This window comes from Lissotriton helveticus, chromosome 7 (assembly GCF_964261635.1).
Source record: "Lissotriton helveticus chromosome 7, aLisHel1.1, whole genome shotgun sequence".
NCBI classification, from domain to species: Eukaryota; Metazoa; Chordata; class Amphibia; order Caudata; family Salamandridae; genus Lissotriton; species Lissotriton helveticus.
In genome coordinates this window covers 1,683,496,840-1,683,517,299 of record NC_136068.1, presented here as the reverse complement: position 1 = coordinate 1,683,517,299, position 20,460 = coordinate 1,683,496,840, and the positions used below count along the sequence as shown (strand labels likewise).

The 20,460-nt window shown below is 43.2% G+C and overlaps 1 protein-coding gene across 2 annotated transcripts in view; it reads left to right on the top strand.

Annotated features, from left to right (window-relative positions):
* Positions 1–20,460, top strand: part of LOC144767618 (putative methyltransferase DDB_G0268948) — a 717,827-nt gene that overhangs the window by 391,048 nt on the left and 306,319 nt on the right. For both annotated transcript variants that reach the window (XM_078651025.1, XM_078651024.1), the window contains exon 4: positions 16,081–16,294. In XM_078651025.1, coding sequence (XP_078507151.1) covers positions 16,081–16,294 — 214 coding nt within the window. The remainder of the gene's footprint in view (positions 1–16,080; positions 16,295–20,460) is intronic.

Sequence of the window (20,460 nt, the reverse complement as noted above, 5' to 3'; positions counted from 1 at the left end):
GTAGACACATTTGTCTCTCAGACCTTGGCAGTAGACAAGGGTTCAATTTTAAGCCCCACTCTATTCAACATCTACATGGCTCCCTTGGCTTCCATCATTAGAGCCTGTGGATTTGAGACAATCTTGTATGCGGACGATACGCAGGTATCCCCATCGAGACAAATCCAGCTCAGACGAAAGCCAAGTTTAAGTCCTGTATGCTGCAAATTGCTGTCTGGATGAATCAGAACTTCCTGCAGTTAAACTCCAATAAAATAGAGATCCTCCTATTTGGGAAAGCAACAGAGATATGGTCTGCAGACTGGTGGCCATTAGAACTAGGGGAGGCACCAAATCCTAGGACACATGCACGGACCCTGGACATATGGATCGATAATAACATCTCGATGGAGGAGCATGTAAAAGCAGTATCAGGAACCTGGTTTGGCATTATTCGAACGCTGAGAAAAATCTTCCCATGGCTCCCTATTAGTGATAGAAAGACCTTAGTACAAGCTCTATTAGTCATCAGACGTGACTATGGCAATGCTCTCCTGACAGGCATTAGAGAAGATCTAGCAGCAAGGCTACAGGTGGTGTAAAATACTGCTGCACGACTGGTTCTTAACAAACCATGGCATACTCCGTCTCGCCCTCTTTTGCAACAGCTGCACTGGTTACCTTGAAAGAAGAGAGCATTATTCAAGCTACTGGTAATGGTGTTCAGAGAACAACAGGGGACCGGCCCCCTTTTTTTAAGGAGAAAGATTACAGCTTATACCCCTGCACATGTCTTAAGATCCAGTAATCGAAACCTTCTCCGTCCATTCAAGATTAAGAAAACAAAAATGGGAGGATGCGCATTTTCCTATCTAGCTCCTCTCCATTGGAATCGCCTGCCGGACGAGCTGCGTGCTTGCTCCAGCCTGAACATTTTTAAGAAGCTTCTAAAAACCTGGTTGTTTTAAAGTCGCAACTCCTGGATTAGCCGTCTGCATTTTGCTGCCAAAAGCGCAGAGATCCCTCTGGGGATGATTCGTTTGTGCGATATAAGTTTTAAATAATAAATAATAATAATAACGTGGGTGTGTGACTGCTATTTGCGTGCCCCTGGGGGGGTCTGTACTGTGAATGTGCATCGTCATGTGTCTCTACGGCAGTGTGGGTCTCCTTTGTGGGGTGTAGGTGGTCCCTGAATGATAATAGGCACAAACGTATGTGATCTAGTCTGCCTTCCATGGGTTCGGACCCCACTCACACTTGTTCAGCCACCTCCTTTTGGCATGCTGAAGTGTTGTGCGCCAGCTGTGCTTGCGGGTGCTTCCTGCTGTGTAGTCAGTTGCAGGGTCTGTGTTCTCCTCTAAGTAGCTTAGCTGTCCGGGTCCTGGTGCTGGGTTGCGTGGGATGTCCATGGGCTGTTGTAGGGCATCGGTGTCGTAGGTGTGGTGGTCCTCTCCGGCATCACAGATGTGTTGTCTTCTGTGCTCTGCTGGAGGTTTTGTCTGCCCCTCTGCAATGTGAAGGGGAGATGCATGTTGACATTGTGTTGACATGTATTTTGGCGCATTGTTCTTGTTTACATGCAGACTGTATGCCAATGTATATTGGGACTGTTTGGGAGGTGCTGAATATTGCTGCGGGACAGTGTACATTTGGACTACATGACGGATGTGAGGTCGTACCCGTACATTTCCATTTCACAGTTATGAGCTCTGACAGATGTATTCGGCATATTTCTGTGCGTATGCGGAGCCAGTTGTGTCCTCAGTTCTGCAGTGTCGGCTTTGCGCATTGTACCACGTTGTCTTCAATGTGGGTGTGCTGTTCTTGCTATGTGTGTGTGCTGCAGTTTGCCACGGGGATCAGGGACATGATCCAGGGTAATTGCGGGTGTGCAGTGTGCTACACCTTGTTGTGCATGTGTGCCATTGTGCCCATCTCCCCGTCTCCCCAGTCCCTGGTCGTTACTCACCCTGTTGATGTTGTGTCAGGTCCTCTCGAGCCTCCCTACTCCTTGCACTGTCTCCACACTAAAGACTGTGGCCTCGGTTTCCTCCAGCTCCTCCTGTGGTGCAGGACTCCCACCTCCTCTTGCCATTGCAGCCTTCCTGTTGGCAGCGGATTTCTGCCTGGTTAGGTTGTCACATCATGCCAGCGCCTCTTGGCCTCCTCGATTGGCCTCCTCGGCACTCCGACTGCAATCCAGATGGCCTGCTAGTGGGTCTGTTGCTGGTAGTGTTCTGTCACCTCCCTGACACTGATCTGGTTTTGCTGGGTACTGCACCCCATCTTCCTCACCCTCTTCTCCTTGGTCATCCCCATTGTTCCTTGCTGGTGGTCTGTGGGGGTTGTGGGGTTCGCATTGGCCTCTGCGCTCAGTCAGGGTGCATCCATGTTGCTACGCGCTTTGGATTGTTTCTGGTGTGTTATTTCTGTAGTTTTTATGGGGCTCTTCCTGCCAGATGTGTGGGATTTGCAGGCCTGTGGCTGATTTTTGCTGCTTTTACTACCCCGCTTGGCCGCATCACAAGATTTTTTGTGTTCGCGTTTTGCAGTTTTGCGGCTTGCCGTTGATTTTAGCGCAGACATTAGGCGCGTTATCTGGATACTATCGCAGTGTGCCGCCGTGTTGAGAATGCTTGGTTAACACAGCATAATTTTCCTGCGACAGACTGCGATGTTTGAAGTTGCGTTAAGTTACTTTTGCAATGGTTATCACACGTTCTTGAGAATATGCCCCCGAGAGTACCGAGAAACAAACATACTTTCATATATGCCCTACCACACAATAAACATTATACAACCTACATAGAACTCCTAACAGAAATAAAACAACAGACAGAAAATTACTTCCCTCCAAAAATAATAATTGAGCAAGCAATGATACAAGCAATTAAAAAAATTAACTGACATACAACAATACAAGGATGCTATTACAAATCAATCAGAGTATATAGAACACCTACAAAAATATATCTCTAAGCAAAGAATATGCTAAACACAAACAGTAACTTTGCATATCAAATTCAAAAAATTGTAGCCCTAGCCTACATCCCCCTAGCTGAAGTGGCAAACTACTACAAAACACTTATAGAAAGTTCCTTCTACCAATGAAATGAAACAAAACAAACTTCCTTACCAGACTATTTTGAAGACATTTTGGTAGGGAGATAACGCAGATCAGGACATAGAAGTTGTATGTGTATGACAGTACTCTAGCCCAAATAAGCTAAACCCAACAATGCGGTGGAAGGATGGCATAATGCCTTCCAAGCCACATTAGGAAGAACACAACCAGGGGGCTTATTTCGATGTTGGTCGTAAGGCCTCCGACCTCGTTGGTTTAAATTTTGACCCGCTGATTTTGATTCAGCCAGTGGGAATTGAAAACAGCTGGTAATTCCGGCTGGCTTCCAATGAGCTACAGTCGGAACTGGCCCGTAATCCAATTGAATGACAGTTTAATCGTTTCCATCAGAATTTCCATGCTGGCCTTTCTGTCATGGAAACCCTATCTAAAAGCATAGTCACTGTCGGCATTAACGTTTCTGTTTGGGCATAGATCATGACATACATTGACATTGAATTTCTTGGTATAGCCGTTGTTGGGCCTGCACTTATCATGGTATTTATTGACATTGTATTTATACATTCCAACACCTTTTTACACAAACCACTCACTCTGGGTCTGGTAAGCAGAGCCCAGGGCACTAGCAGAGTCAGTTACCACCAGTATCAATCAAAAAATGGAGGTGGTCAGAGCAAAAAGGATGCCTTTCTCACACCACATTTGTGGCACAGTCTATAAGTTTAGGATAAACAAGTCCAATCCATGCTGAGCTAGAAAATGACAAAAATCTCTTCCCAATCCAGGCAATTATAGCTTTGGATTGGTAAAGTATCATCCAAGCCAAACTAGAGTGAAAAAAGCAACTCCTGACTGACACGAGTTTCAATCTTGGAAGAGGTCATCAGAGAACCATAAGTGGGCACCCACTATAGGCCAAGACTAAACTCTCTTTAGGTTGAAGTGTCACATAAATTAGGTAAAAGAAAAAAAGGAACTCTGGGTTGTTCCTATGTTTAGGTGGAGTGTTGATTTTGCTGGACACATCACATGTGACACTCTAAATCTACCTACCTCAAATATCAGTTTTTCTAGAAGAGTTTTTAAGCAAACTATTAGCACAGTGCTCTCCATGCCTAGCTAGAATAGCAGCAAAACATTTTGCCATATATGTAGCATAGTCTTTATATTATAGGATAAGCTAGTGCTATCCACGATGAGCTGAAAAATTATAGCATTCTTTTACTACTCAAGGTACTTATAGCTTTCAGATGGTAAAATACCATCAAAGCCAACCTGGAGTGCATAATAACAGCTTCTCACACAGAGTTTGCTCTTAGGAGAATTTGTCAGAGAAGTATAGCTTTGTCTGAATGCAAGGGAGCAACACCAAACTTTCACAGGCTTAGAGGTTTGGGCACTATCAGAACACCTGATCAATAATTTCCCAATCTGCCATGTGATTCTATGTATGCTTCTAGGAGGATAGTGACAATTTTTTAATCACTTCGAAAGTATATATCTCCATGGATAATTTTAGGGGCCTATTCCGATGTCGGACGGACCTGAGTCCGTCCGACATCGGCCGGGAGCTGTAACCGACCAACCTGCTGTCGTCGGTTACAGCCCTGCTAGTACAATGCGACCGAACAGGGTTCGGTTTCATTCGTATACTTTACAATACAAGCATGCATTCTGAGCGGAATGCATGCCTGCATTGTAGAAAGCAGGGGTGCAGCTCATCCCTGCACCCTGTGGCCGGCACCACAAGGTGCCTGCCACCGGGTGCAGGGATCAATGGAGGGGCACCATAGGTGCCCCCAGGCCGCCATCTGGTGGCCTCACACCCATGGGGGCCCTGCTGGGGGCCCACAGAGACAGCCTCCGACTGCCTTTTCGTGCCGGACAGACCGGCACAAAAAAGCAGTGAAAAGCTGCCATCGTACTCCCTCGGCGCAAAGAGGCAACCGAGGGAGTACTGAGGGATTTCCGGACTGAGGACAGGCTCTCTGAGACTGTCGTCCGCAATCCCGAAATCTGAGTCGGATTCCTTTCCAATCGAGCCCATCGGAATGGCTCAGTCAGAAAGGAATCCGGCCAGCAGTGACCGATTCGGTCGGAAGGGCTCCGAACACGGTTCGGAGCACTTCCGAACGAAATCGGAATCGGATCCTAAGTAGAGGAATGTAAGAAAGTGGCAATTTCTGGGTAATGAAAATGAATTATTCATGCAAGTATATTGATTTTAATACAGTTATTGCCAAAGTCTTAAATTATCAGTACCATCCTAGATACAGAGGTTACTTAATAAACCAACATCATACCTCCATATCTGTATCCATGAAATGAAATGCATGCTTATCCATTTTCCAAAGTTCACTGCAACTAAATGCGGCCATTATTCAGTTTATAGGAGGTAATGATGTTCCCTATGAACATGCAGGCTTGAGGCTGTCCTTAATGTTGATTTCTGGAGTGTGCCGTTATTTATATGATTAACCATGGGTGATCATAACTTTCTTAGTAACCAAGGTAGTAAAGATTTTGGTCCGCATTTATCAGTCAGTCAATATGTTTATTTCACAAGATTGTTCCATAAAACATGCAATCCTAAAAGACATGCCATTATTGCAATTACATATGTAGAAAAAGCAAAAAGTGTTGTCAATAAGATCAATCCAAATATTAAAATCATTATGAAACATTTGTTAACACTCCCTAGTCTAAAAATCTATACAGCTTAGAACTTGTATATGGGATGCGTAGTCGCAGTTGTGTTAAAGGTACATTGCTTATCTTATTTCCTGAGTTCCCTGCAAGGCAAGAGCTTTCATGGCAATTCACAGTTTAATGTAGTTTAAAATTGCATTAAAAAAACCACCAAATTAAAATTTAAGACCATTCCTTTCCCTTATAAAGCCAACTAAAAATAGATAACGGCTTGCTGAATAAACTATGTAAGTGGACATATTGCTCCTCAGGATTCTTAGCACCTCCAGATAACTTCGTAAACCAAGATATTTACATAGGGGTTGTAGCCACTTCCTACTTGGTTTTTTATATGCTTGACAGAAGAACATCACATGGTGTACTGTTTCATTCTATAGCTTGGAGCATGAGAAGCATGTAGATGTACTACTGATCCCCCCACTAGCACCCAGCGAAGCCATAAACAATCCTAGTTCAAGTGTGTCATAGTGGAATTTTAAGTATTGTGAATTTGCTAATTACCTAAGTAGTAGGTCGAGAAAGACCTCATAGCTTGGTGTATCCTTGATGGGGAAGAATTGTGTGTCAGCCGGCCATGAGTAGAGAAGCTGTGGAGGTTTGCCTAGATGAACCCCCAGTAACAGGCTTTCAATTGTAGTTTGGACGCAGCTACCAGCAAAACATGGTCCGTCCAGAGGTGGCCGAGGTCCAACTTGTCAATCCAATAACAGATATATTTAAAGCAAGGGTGAGTAAGGAGTGTGTCTAGGGTCAACAGTTCCTCTACTGCCTTATGATATGGACACAGTTCCTCCGTCGTCGAAAGTCTTACCCAATAAAATAAGGGTCTAACTCTAGCTAGGTCCGCCATTCTTTTTGAAACAACGTCTAAAAACATATGGATTAGGGTACTGCTAGTAGGGAGGTGGAGGAGTGAGCGTAGAAACTTTTTTTCACCAGTTGTAAGAAGGTCTGACTTCACAAAGCCCCATATTTCAGCCCTGTATAGAGCAGCGTGTTGGACCTTCAACTTATACAGTTCTATAGCGAGGAGGACTGCCCTTGTGGTTGACCCTTGAAAGCTCCTATGAACCACTGAAGCTTGGTGCTGAATCACTGCCCTCTCTTATCAATATGGGGTAGACATGATAGGTTACTATCAAGCATTATTCCAAAATATTCTAATCTATTCATCAGTTACAAGGTTTGATTTGCCAGGGTTAAGGGTTGCTTGAATAGCTTATGGGGTCAGACTATCATTAACTCTGTTTTGGAAATATTGATCTTAAGGCCCGTAGATAAGCAATAAGCATTGAAGTTTTGCAGGAGCAGTAGGAGGCCCATGGGATTCTGGGATATTGGGAGGGTATTGTCCGCAAAGAGTAATGCAGGAACCCCCTCCCCATCTAGCTTTGGTCCATTTACATTTTCCCTTTAATGCAATTATCAATGCTTTTTTTGTGCCACTACATTCTTTTGTGTACCACAGATTATTTTCCTCAATATGGAACCTGACCGGGGTTTTTGTTGGTGGGGGTTTAGTCAAGATCTTTTTCAGGGATATGGCCAGGTAGCTTGTACGTCTGTTAATTTTTTTTTGACAGGAATTAGCGTATAAGCAGATAATACCTCGACAAGGGCTTCATCGACTTTAACAATGGTATGTTGATTTGCTATCACTGTTGGAGATTTAATGGACCTGCAGTTGCTTGCCATAAGTGCAATTATGGATTCTGGTACTAGACTACTGGAGGGCTTGAGAGAATGGCAAAAGAGTTTAGCATGAAGTGAGAAGTGGTCACTCTCCTCTCTATGAGCAATGCAAAAGTCAATCAAACTATCCCACATTGTAATTTTGATTAAGATAAAGTCTAGTTTGATTAAGGATAGGCCTTTCCTAAAAGTGGGGGTCCCAGTTTGTTGGAGGAGGACCTTCCAATACATGCTCTCAACATATTTATTGCTGTCATTTGGACTAATTGCATTGCTGCCACAGTACACAGAACACATTTCTTGGTATTAAGGGTAGGTATGCCCCAGCTCTCGTCTTCCTCGTTTAGAAGCATGTCATACCTCAAAATGTATGTTGGGGTCTCCTCCTATGACTAACTTGTGCTGTAGAATATCCAAGGTAGGTGTTTCTATGCCCATTTTCCTTGGCCTAAAAAACATTATAAATATACACACAAACCCTTCCCTGAGTAGTGCATTTTTAGTCCCAATTTGCCAGGTGATACAAAGTTTAGGACATCAATAGTGCTATTTAAATCGATTCTCATCCAAACAAGCAGGCCCCCTGATGCCCTACCATGGGCCAATGGAACAGCGTTCACAGAATATGTGGTATATCCCAGGTTTCTTGACAGATACAAATGTCAAACCCTTTGATATAATCCATCCAGTCTGGTGCGGACAAGTTGGATTTGATGCCTGCAATATTCCAACATAAAATGTTGTTTAATCCATTAGAGTTGGCTACAAAGCTACTACGTGAACTCCCCTAATCCATATCTGGGTGAATATCTGGATGAAGGCAAGCTTTCAATTGAGAACAGGTATGTCTAACTTGGCTCAACAAGGTTGGAGCAGAAGTGAAAGGTACTTGAATATTCGCATGATCATTGGTTCGTATAGGGCCCGAATCCGATGCGGTTTGGAAATCTTTCCCACCAAATTGGTTTGGGAATGGTGGCTGACTGACTTGGATCGGGAGAGGTCGACCGACCGATTATGAATATTCTCATCCAAACAAGCAGGCCCCCTGATGCCCTACCATGGGCCAATGGAACAGCGTTCACATAATATGTGGTTTATCCCAGGTTTCTTGAAAGATACAAATGTCAACCCCTTTGATATGATCCATCCAGTCTGGTGCGGACAAGTTGGATTTGATGCCTGCAATATTCCAACATAAAATGTTGTTTAATCCATTAGAGTTGGCTACAAAGCTACTACGTGAACTCCCCAAATCCACATCTGGGTGAAAATCTGGATGAAGGCAAGCTTTCAATTGAGAACAGGTATGTCTAGCTTGGCTCAAGAAGGTTGGAGCAGGAGTGAAAGGTACTTGAATATTCGCATGATCATTGGTTCGTATAGGGCCCGAATCCGATGTGGTTTTGAAATCTTCCCCACCAAATTGGTTTGTGAATGGTGTCTGACTGACTCGGATCGGGAGAGTTCGACCGACCGATTATGATGCATCAGGATGCTTCCAGATATGATTTGGTTGGACTCCCATTGAATTCAATAGGAGCCTAACGACGACGGAATCTACCACTGTCAAGTTAACGAAACAAAGATTAACGAAAAGACAAAAGAAAAAAAAAAAAGCAAGAAAAAAAAAGGGAAGAAGACATGCACCGATGTCATAGTATTTATCCAATATTTTTAAACCAACATATACAAAATACGACAGAGGCCGGCATAATGGGCACTATTCAAGATGTAACAGCAGGAGCCAGCAGACAACTTACTAACACAACGTCACCAACCATGGAACCCAAGCCCCAAAGCTCACTGGGATCTCAGCAAATCCGCCAATCAATGCAAACATACAAGCAAAAGCTCGCCGCAAAATTGACCAGCTTGCCAGCAAAAGGGACAGAACATAAAACATCCCCGGCGACTGACAACAACAACACTATCGTCCAAACGGACAATGAGCAGTCAAAGAGCTCTTTAAATGGGCGGTCATTTAAAGACCCGATGCAAGTCATGGAACCAATAAACTCGGCTTGTTGGAAGCACTCGCTCAACACAACACCATCATTAAAACCACAAAATGCTCAACTACGAGCACATCACGAGGGAAATAAAGATGTTCAAGAATGCGTTAGTAGCCAACTACAGAAGGAGAGAGAGAGCGAAACTAAAAAGCACTGCTTCAAAGCCAACAATACAAAAATAGTTCACCAAGAGAGAATACATGGCACTGCCCAAAAACCCGGGTCAATCCCCCATATTTCAACATTTGATACCCAGCGCAATCCGACCCAGACAAAGCTGAGCTTCTGTGTTATTAACAACGAAACGTCACGGCCAAGCGAAGAGGCAGCAATTAAGCCAATATCAGATACCTTCAATTCAACATCTGGTACCCAGCGCAACCTGGCCCAGACAAAGCTGAGCTTCTGTATTACTAACAATGAAATGGCACGGCCAAGTGAAGAGGCAGCAACAAAGCCAAAATCAGATACCATCAAAGCAGACAACGTTAGCCTCCAAATTATTTTCACTCCGGAGTACTTGACCCAAGGCAGACATGATATCCTAAACAGGTCCAACATCTTAAAATTGATGGAAGAAATTAAGGATCTATGCGCTCGCTATCAAATCGTCCGACTTAGCCCGGGTTGAATTTTTTAAAAGCACTAATTCAACAACGAACGAACAAACAATGACAACGTGGAAATCCGCTGCCATAGTGCAATCTATTCTAGGGAAAACTGAGATATTCCAAGCATGGGGCATCCAACTATCAGAGCCAATAGCCCTAAGATACCCGCAACCTTTACAGATAAACAGCTGCCCGCAACTTATTAGGAGACTGGCGGTCCTTGCCCCGAAAAAATCCGTCTACTCTATACTACAAAACGCCAAAGGCCGAAGCGATGTAGAACCTACATGCGAAAAGCCCGACCTAGTTAAAGCGGGGGAACCGTCAACAACAATTGACTCCTGGAAATGGCTTCCCAGTATACTAAATAATAAACGGTCTAACTGACCAATCGGCCCCGAAAGAAATAAAGCAGTAAAAAACAATATACATATTATCTCATGGAATATAGCGGGCGCAAAAAGACTGCTGGAGGACGGTCTTGCCTTGGACGAATGGGACAACGACGATATAATTGCACTGCAAGAGACATAGCTGCAGGAAGAAATTGCACTGTCAGGTTATATCCACTATACGGTCCCAGCGAAAAAATTTAAAACCTACGGGAGAGCAATCGGTGGCCTATCAGTATACGTGTCTACTGCACTAAAAATCAAGACAGAACAACTCCAATCGCCGGATTCAAGCTTCCAGATAATTAAATTATCAGACCAGAAACAGAACGGTCATAAAACGACAATACTGATCAATTATTATACTCAACCAAATCTTCAAGTAAAAAAGACAAAAAACGATTTATTATGCAAGGAAATATTAAATCTTCGATGCTCTGAACCAACTTGGAACATTATCTTAACAGGAGATTTTAACTCCAATCTCATTTACACACCAGAGGAAGACGTGATACTAACCTCAGAGAACATACACTGGAATGTCCCCTAGCAGGCAACTGGCGCAACAAAGAGCCGAAAGGACAGCCTAGCTACTCACTTAGTAACGGAGCTAGAGTACCTAGGCATGCGAGTATTGAATGGTAGGACAGAGATAGACAACCCACCAAAGAAAACATTTTACGGACCTTTTAGTCAATCTACATTGGATTTTACTATAGTAAGTCTTCCATTGAACCCTCCAGTACTCACCTTTTACATCGAATATACACCAATGAGCGATCACAGCATGCAACACCTGAAACTCAACTTTTTTGCAGAAACACTGCAACCGGAGTATTCCCTGGAGGGTAAGCTAGGCACAATTAATCAGAAACGAATACACTGGAACAGTTCGAATAAACTGAAGTGGACTTCAACAATAGAGGCCGCACTGCAAGAGATGAAAAGAGCTACAACGGACAAGATACAAGCCTGGTCTCTTTTTCTTGAGAAATTAAAGTAAAAAATGAAACCAATTAAAACAGTGGCAAAAAATAAGCACCCGACAAAGAAACTGCCTTTGGCACTACTCGAACAAAGAAGGGCTCTACGCAGAAGCCAAAAAAACCTGCAACTAAAAGCGAACGACCCGAGCTATTTGAATACTTTTCTTGTCCAAAGAAAATTATATAAAAAAAGGATTTGGGAGCAAAAAAAGAAGGCGAATGACGAGTTCTGGATTAATTTACTAGCCAGCTCTAAGATACAGGACTCAAATAAATTTTGGAACATAATAAACCAGCTGACAAGGCCACGACATGTACTGACCTTGAATATCCATGGAGAAGTGTGGCTCAGGGGTTAGAGGCAGCAGACCCGGAAGCTGAGATCGGTCCTGGACCAGGGTTCAATTCCCCGCCTCGGCGGGTCTTGGGCTAAAAATTCCACGGACTCGATAATTCTCGCCCCCGTGCCTCCTCGACTCACGGGTTCACACTCTGCGACTCTGGGCAATAGCTTGCTTAATCTCCACAATGGCCCCTCGCGGTGGGATGCCTGACTTTCACCTTGTGGATACCCTGCTATCTCACAGGGGAATACCAGGAAGGGTTCCCTAAGCAAGCGCCGGGAAACCCACTGCGGGTAGCTGTGCGCTATATAAGCTCAACTACATTTACATTTACATTTACATCCAAGAAACGGTATGGTCATCCTTCTTGTCGACAAAATTTGAAGAAAACCAAAGGAATGCTCCTGGGCAGCAAATGGGATCATCGGACCCGCATTTAAACAGCAGCCAAGAACATTGCCATACCAACCGAACAACAATGGCCCAAAGGACAACTCCACCCATTGAAGCCACAGTTGGCTGGTACACGGCTGATGAGATTATCACCATCATCAGAAAGGGAAAAACCAACAGAGCGCCGGGCCCGAATGGCATCCCGCAAATTGCCTTTAAGGAAGCACCAGATTTTTGGGGCCCACATCTTGAAGAACTTTTTTCCGATGTTCAAAGTTACAACCGTATTCCTGATAGCTGGAAAGGTTCTATCATCACGCCAATATATAAAGGAGGAGACAGAGCTAACCCTTAAAATTATCGCCTAAAAACACTCCAGAATATTGAAGCGAAATATTTTGCCTCTCTCCTTTTAAAAGACCTGGTAAATTGGGCAGATGATAAAGCAATAATCTCAATAAATCAAACTGGATTCAGAGCCGGCATCGGAACTACGTCAAATATATTAACAATAACCATGATAGCAGAAAAATGCCAGCGTTCGAAACGGGACCTGAACCTCTGTTTTATCGACCTGAAGGCGGCATTTGATAGCGTTGATCGCAAGCTATTATGGGCGAAGCTGAGAAATTGGGCCATACCTGAGAAATTACTGAGGGGGCTACTCCTATTCTACACTGATACATGGACACAAATCAAGCTAGGGGACGGATCACACCTATCAAGAAAAGTATACACATCGATTGGATTGAAACAGGGTTGCGTATTAGCACCACAGCTTTTTAATCTATTCATCTCAGACCTTTCGAGAAATTTAAACAACTGCAATGCGCACGCACCGAAACTGGGTAATTTTCATCTTACTCATTTGGCCTACGCAGACGACATTGTGCTCCTGAGTCTAACTAAAGTGGGCCTGTCCAGACTATTAGCAGTAACGTCAGAATTTCTGATGGTAAATAACCTTGCTCTGAATCTGTCCAAAACAAAAATTATGTCAATAACCAACCGTCGTACAGCGCAACTTAACATCTCGCTTGAAGGAAAATCACTGGAAAGAGTATCAAACTATAAATATCTAGGATACTACATCGACCACAAACTCACTCTAAACCCCCCAAAAAAATACATGAAGCAGAGAGCTGGAGCATTAATATTCGCACTAAGCTCACTGGCTAAAAAATTGGAAGGTCCCTCGCTTAAACCTCTACTAACAGTGATGGCAACCAAAGTACTTCCAACTCTATCTTATGCTAGTATAGATATGCAGGGCAAGGATGATATCACCTTGAACAGCCTTACCACAAAAATCTACAAGAAGGTCTTACAACTCCCACGCTCAGCTTAACCCGCCCAGATGCGTTTAGAATTTGGCTTGATGAACGAGTCACTGGGAAGACTCTACACAAGTATTAGAGTATGGTATAGAATTAAAACGAACTCCACAAATGACACCTTGGACAGCTTGTTATGGCAGGAATTAGAAGGCCAACAACATTCTGCAGCAAACAAATATCTGACTGGCGCTCTGGAGCAAACATGCACTGCAAACCTGTGGGAAAAAAACCTGCCATTCGCGTCCTTTAAACAGGTTCTAAATAAAGCGGCCAAATTTCACTCACTAATTACGGATAAAGCTATCTTTGCTGTCCGCACGCATTCTCGGACCGTGATTAACATTTACAACAATCTCACCTTGGCTGCCTACCTAGCATCAACGTATTCTATGTTTATAAAAAAGAGGCTGATGGCAGTGAGATTTGGCAAACTACCACTCTGGCCGATGAACCTGTCCGGAAACGATCAGACGCAAATTCCTGCCGACTATGTGGCACTGCAAAAGAAAATATAATCCATATTATATGCCACTGAAAAACAGTGAACCGGGAGTGTACGCTCTTTTTAAAGAACATTTTTATGGTCAAAAGACTACGCACCTTTAGATCGGCCATTATTGGCGCTCTAGACTCAACAGACCCTATAATCAATTGTAAACTGATAAAGTTCTTAATAGCCTTTGAAAAGCGTCTGAAAGCTCTTGAAATTTTAAAATAAGATTTTCTGTATTATTAACTATTTTAATGATGAGTAATTTGATAAAGCTCCTACCAGCATCATTTTAGATTTTGTGTTGTAAAATGTATTATGAAGAATCTGATCGATTTTATTGTAATGGACAATTCTCTTTTACTTTTGGTTTTGTTATGGTTTTAATTAACTAAACAATAAAGCTTATTATCAATAGGAGCCTATGTGCTGACTAAATGCGCATGCTCTCATTGAGGAAAGGGGTGGCTGGGGAAAATCAGGCACACTGTGGTGGGCATCACCTGGTGCATACCACACTGTGCATAGCCGGTAAGGGGAGACACATGGGTACTCTCAAGGGCCCCCAAATTCTAATTCCGACTGCTTATTTGAGTCGAACAGCATGATTCCGAAAGGCTGTCTGAATCCAGCATCGTAATCGGTCGTTCAGAAACACGGCTCATAGAGATGAACTTATTCTCTTTCGTACGGCTCTGTCATTTGAAATGCCAACGTTTTCGGAATGAGATATTCCTAACGCTCAACTCTGTCAATCGGTAACCTTTCCGATTCGGTTGGAAAGTCATGTTCCCGATCCGATTCAGACAGAGCAAATGCCATTAGGAGGCTTTTCAAACCGCATTGTAATTGGCCCCCAAGTGCTATATTTCCTGGAGTTAAAGCGAAAGGCCCAATATTATGTGCCTCTTCTATTATTGGAGGATGCAAAGTTAGTATGGAGGGGAGGTTGATTATGCCTCCTGTAAGCCCCTTTTTTGCCCGTTATCCTCCACCCCAACTGAGAACCATGTCAACTTTGGCATTGGTTAGTCAATCTTGTGCTTCCATCTATGACAGTAGTACGTAGGGGTTGTGTGTTGGAATAATAAATATTGGCTGATCAGGGTTGGCAACAAGGCCATCGTTATGACTGCCATCTTTGAGAAAGAGTGGCAGAATGACTGAGGTCTGTAAAAATAGCACAGTGGAAGTGCCTCAATTTTCACTGGCAGTGGTTGGAAGTTGGAAAGGCGCCTAAGGAGCATGTATACCATTGCAGGAGATTTGAACTTCCCTAGAACACAGTCCCCAAGGTATTCCTTTGGATGAATGCCTAACAATGGAGTTCTTCTTACAAAACCAAAGTGTGATATATCAAGCCATGAAAGGCCACCTTGCATTGCCCTGCATGGCTTGGTAAATATAGAGTAATGCAAGGCAGCGCAAATTGCTGCCTAGGTTTAACCTACGCCAGGGAGGCATTTAATGAGTAGAGCTGGGTGTTACCATTCATCCACCCATGGATTTTGGTGCACTCTCAGATTTACCATTAGTGATAGACTTGGGAATGTATCAAAATGCTACACTTCCCCAGGTGAGGTGCAACAAGGAGAAATATCTTTAGCTCTCCATGTTTTTTCCTCTTTATACACATGCTGCATTCTGCCGCACATATTGAAAATGCCTCCCACAATTGTTTTTGTGCAGAAAGGTGTCCCTTCTTGCAAAAAAAAAAATCCTGGATACAAAGCCGGCACACTGGCAACATGACGCAAGGAAGCTTGCATTGGCACTAGGCAGACAAAAGTGTGCCAGCTCTAGGAAAGGACAGGAATGTGACATATGTTGGTAAATATAAAGCATTCCTTACCTTTCAAGCAGCACAAGCAGGTTGAGTGCTACATTGTGCTGCGTGAAAGAACGATACATCTGTTTTTGTACAGGTAAACAGCAGAACTGTGCAGAAATATCAGGGTTTCTAGAGATCATGAAGTTATATTTAATTAAACATTTTTATATCCAAGTTCCTTATTTAAACTCCTTTCTCCTGTCACATTTCTAGTGTTGCTGCTGCAGAGAAGATGCCATTTGAAGATAGCTCTGTGGATCTGATCACTGCTTCAGTTGCTGCTCACTGGTTCAATATGAAGGAGTTCATGACAGAAGTAGATCGTCTCCTCAAACCCAATGGCTGCCTGGCCTTATACTGCTTGCATGTGCATGCTGACATTTACTACAAAGATTGCTCTCAAAGTGCCTCTGATGCATTTAATGAGGTGAGCGTGAAACCCACATTAGTCGACAAATGTTCAAGATATTTTTACCCATCAGTCTCAACGAGCACATGTAAAGGTGTACAGTTAGATTTCTTGATTTAATGATTCAATTTGCTGTACCTATGCATGTTAGACCAGTATTGTCACTATAAGTTCATAAGCTTATATGAAACCTTCAAACATAGATGCACTGCTATCAGGCCTGTGGACATAGATCTATGAAAAAGGAATTACATGGTGGGAGCATTCACATTTTCAAGATTGCTACTACCAGTGCCTCTACTCTCATCCATTGATATATTGTAGTTCTTCTTCTTGCATGTACTCTAACCGATATAGAAAGTACATCCAAGCAATGTGTGAACATTTATATCAGGCATCAACCTATAACATATAGTCAACTCATTCTATAAAGCAGCAATGACAATTTCTTTGAAAGTTCCTGACATTGGTGTTTGAAACCATACATGGTATATCATGCACCACATACCCGCTGCACCCCAACATCTACTATGTAAGCGCTCATGTTATAGATCCTTCTGGACCCACAGACCTCTTTAAGATAGTGGCAAGTTGGCCTCTTTGCCAGGCATCTGCTCCCCACCTTTCATTAATTGATGAAATACTTCTTGCAAAATACACATCTATTTTCCTGGCTGATTATCATATTTTTTTTAAAACACCTTCTTACCCTGGAAAGTCAACTGGATGAAAAAGCACAACAAACCATGATGAGAGAACAACAGCCTCTCCCAGGTGTTCAACAGCTGATCAACGGCATAATGCTAGTGAAAAGTAACTGCCAAAGAAGATTAATCAGATAAAATCTGGATTTTAAATATAGGTAGTGCTCTATTAAAAAATGTAGATTGCTACAAAAAGAGATGCAGCTGCCTATATATATAATGCTTAAATCTGATGGTGGGGTGTGCTTCAATAACAAAGTTGCTATAGAAAAATGCCGCCTGCTGAAGACAATGTAAGTGACGGGCAGTGACAGAGTGGCAGAGGTGGAACCCAGGATTGAGCTGAACACTATTAAATACAAAAAACAAAGTACCAGCAAAAACGGTGTGTTGGCATATAGTTTAGAAGACAGAATTGCCAAAACTCTCATATGTGGGCAGGACAGGTTGTGCTGCAATTCAATCTGGCATGAATTAGATATATTGCTGTATAGTTCCTACAAATCTATATAGTTTAGAAAACATAAACTAAGGGATTCGTGTTCATACTGATTCCGGACACCCCCCAAGGATATGTTAGTTGGTAGACCAGTTATCTGACAGTGCCACTATAAGCCCCACAACCTTACCAAGGAGCAAACTGTTTCTGGCAACTATCAAACATGACAAATCTGACTCCTTAGGGATCATGGAAACAATACAGTACTTTTTGCTCAGTCACTCGTGCTCACTTTGTCTCAAGGAGATACACAGAATCAACAGTGGGGACGTTTTCAATTACAGTCATGAGCACTTTCCCTGTTCTCCATGCATGCTGCATTACAGCCTGCATATACAACGTGCCCACCCCTCTAGCACCTGGAAATAAGTGGGTGTTTTTTTTAAAAACCGAATCCCACCTACCCCCCACCCACCCCACTGCTACTTCCAGGCAACAGCTGCAACTGCTTTTTGATCCAGCACATGTCAGACTGAGGTACAACTTTATATAAGCATTGCATCATCCTTTCATGCGTATGATCAACACTCAGAGGGGTGAAATATATTATGAGAAGTCCACAAATGTACTGAAAGTCCATCCTTTCTGAATATTGGGATAGCTTTGCTTTTCAGCAATATGCCACATACACCAAGGCATAGCCTACCTTTCAGATACACTGCACCCTGGCCAGGGGGGTACCTTGGGCCCACCATAGTGGTGTCCTATATGTAAGAAAAGGGAAGGTTAGGGCCTGGCAAGTGGGTGCACTTGGCACCTCCACGAGGCAGTTAGCAAACTGCGCACAGGCAATGCAGTGGCAGGCTTGAGACATCTTTTCAGGGCTACTCATGTGGGTGGCACAATCAGTGCTACAGGCCCACTAGTAGTATTTGATTTACCAGCCCCGGTACACCCAGTGCACTCTACTAGGGTCTGACCAGTAAATCAAAATATGCCAATCAGGGAGAACCAATCATAATAACAATTTACTCTGAGAGCATCTGCACATCAGCAGTGGTAAAGTGTCCAGAGTCCCAAAGCGAACAACAGCAGGTCAGGAAAAAATAGGAAGAAGAGGCAAAACGTTTGGGAATAGCCCTGCAAAACGGGCCAAGACCAACAAGGGCCTAGCGGCCTCTGTGTGTTGACTATGGAGGAAGATATTGAGTTTGGAGTATATGGAAACAAATATTCCCAATGCAGAGAGGTGCTCTGTTTTGTCACATTTGGATGGTCAGTCTACCACCTCCATCCTTAAACTTGGAGCAACCAAGACTGTCATGAAAGCAGAGGTCCACTTCGAAACCAACACCCTAGAGAGCTTTTGCCTGTGTTCACAGAGCAGTCCTCCAATGGGGCAAAGTACAGTAACAGGGCCTCGTAAGTACCCAAATGCACCACTTAACAAGGTTTCCCACAGCAGGCAAAGACTGCTGTGCTTAGCCATTATTCTGTCACTATGACAGTGTCAAGGTCTAGAGCCTAGACAGATAAGAGATATGAGTGGCAGCACTCTAATGAATTTGAATGTTGCTTGAATGCACTCAGCTCATCTTGCATACAGCTTTTTCCTTTGCTCACCAGCATGTGTGGCATTGCGATGCACTCACCTCCTGGTACCGATGTAGAAGCTGTGCTTAAGAAGAAGGGGAACTAGCCACCACTGAGAACCTAGTGCTGCCCTGCCTGACTGCCACAAAAGCTCAGACAACAAGGACTCAGAGTTGTGTTGGATGTGCCTCGCTCGGCTTACGCTTTCCATCACTTCCTGCCCCTGGAACACATATTTTGGTGTGTATGTGTATACAGTATGTTGTGTGGGTATAAGCTGTGTAATAACGTGAGTTCTTCCAAACTGCCATGCCTGTCTTTAGGCCAGCTTTAAAAGTTTCTTCTTTCTTTATTTCATGTCTTGTATTTGTGAAACATCCTCTGCCTCACTAAAACAAGAGTCAGTCAGGTTCAGTCAGGTTCTGAATGGGCTTCGCTAAGTGTCTGCTAAGTATGCATGCCCAGCCCATTTAGATCACTGTCAGCAGCAGGTAAACCCTTCACTTGTCCACCCCTATTCTTTCTACAGCAGGAGCAAGTTCTACAGATGATTCCAGGGGTGCTTGGGTGGCTGGAGACAAACTCGTCTTTGACAATCTCACTAAGTGAGAGGAAGATGTGATGAAACCAGCTCAGAAGTGTTGTACTGAAGCCAACACTGCACACTGGCCTGGCCTTTCTAAAGAACACTGTGATGGTTTAGGAAGGGCAATAATGTCAATGGTGTATTGAAAAGAGGGCAGCTCTCTTTCCTTCCATGAATCATTGTTTACACCTAGCATATTGATTAACACTTTAATAATGTGCCTTAATATTATAAAAAGTAATATGCCATAAAGGAAGAAAATAGATCATCCAGTGCATACACCAATCACATTATAATTTTTTACCACCCTCACCAAATTTAATTAATTACTTTTGGAGTCAAAAATAAACTGTTCTTCTCATCATCCCTTGTACATCATCAATGTTTAGTTATTCTAATTAAGGGAGATGAAGCATCCATATTGTTGATGACCTCATCTAAATCTAGAAGGGCCTTTTACATTTGTAAACAAAGTTTTCTTTATTATAGGCTTCATTATGTGATCTGACCCTAATGTGGTGGCAGCAGGCATGGACAATTGGGATTCCAAGGATGCACTTGGATATGCTCATGCTGCGTTGTTGCATTTCAATTAACAGCTCATTCATCTTCATTTCCTTGCATCATTGTGTCTACCTATACTTTTATGCCATTGGCTCATTCTTCTACCATTCCTTCCATTTTTTCCTCTCTCTGCATGCCCCCTCTTCCGGTTCTTCATTGTACCTCTGCCTTAATGCCCCTCATTCTCATTGTCTATTATTCTCTCTCATCAGATTCGTTCTTTTCACTCTTTTTCCCAATTGCCACACCTTCTTTGCATTCTTGACACATTGATCCTTGTTTCCCTCCTCACTTTCTC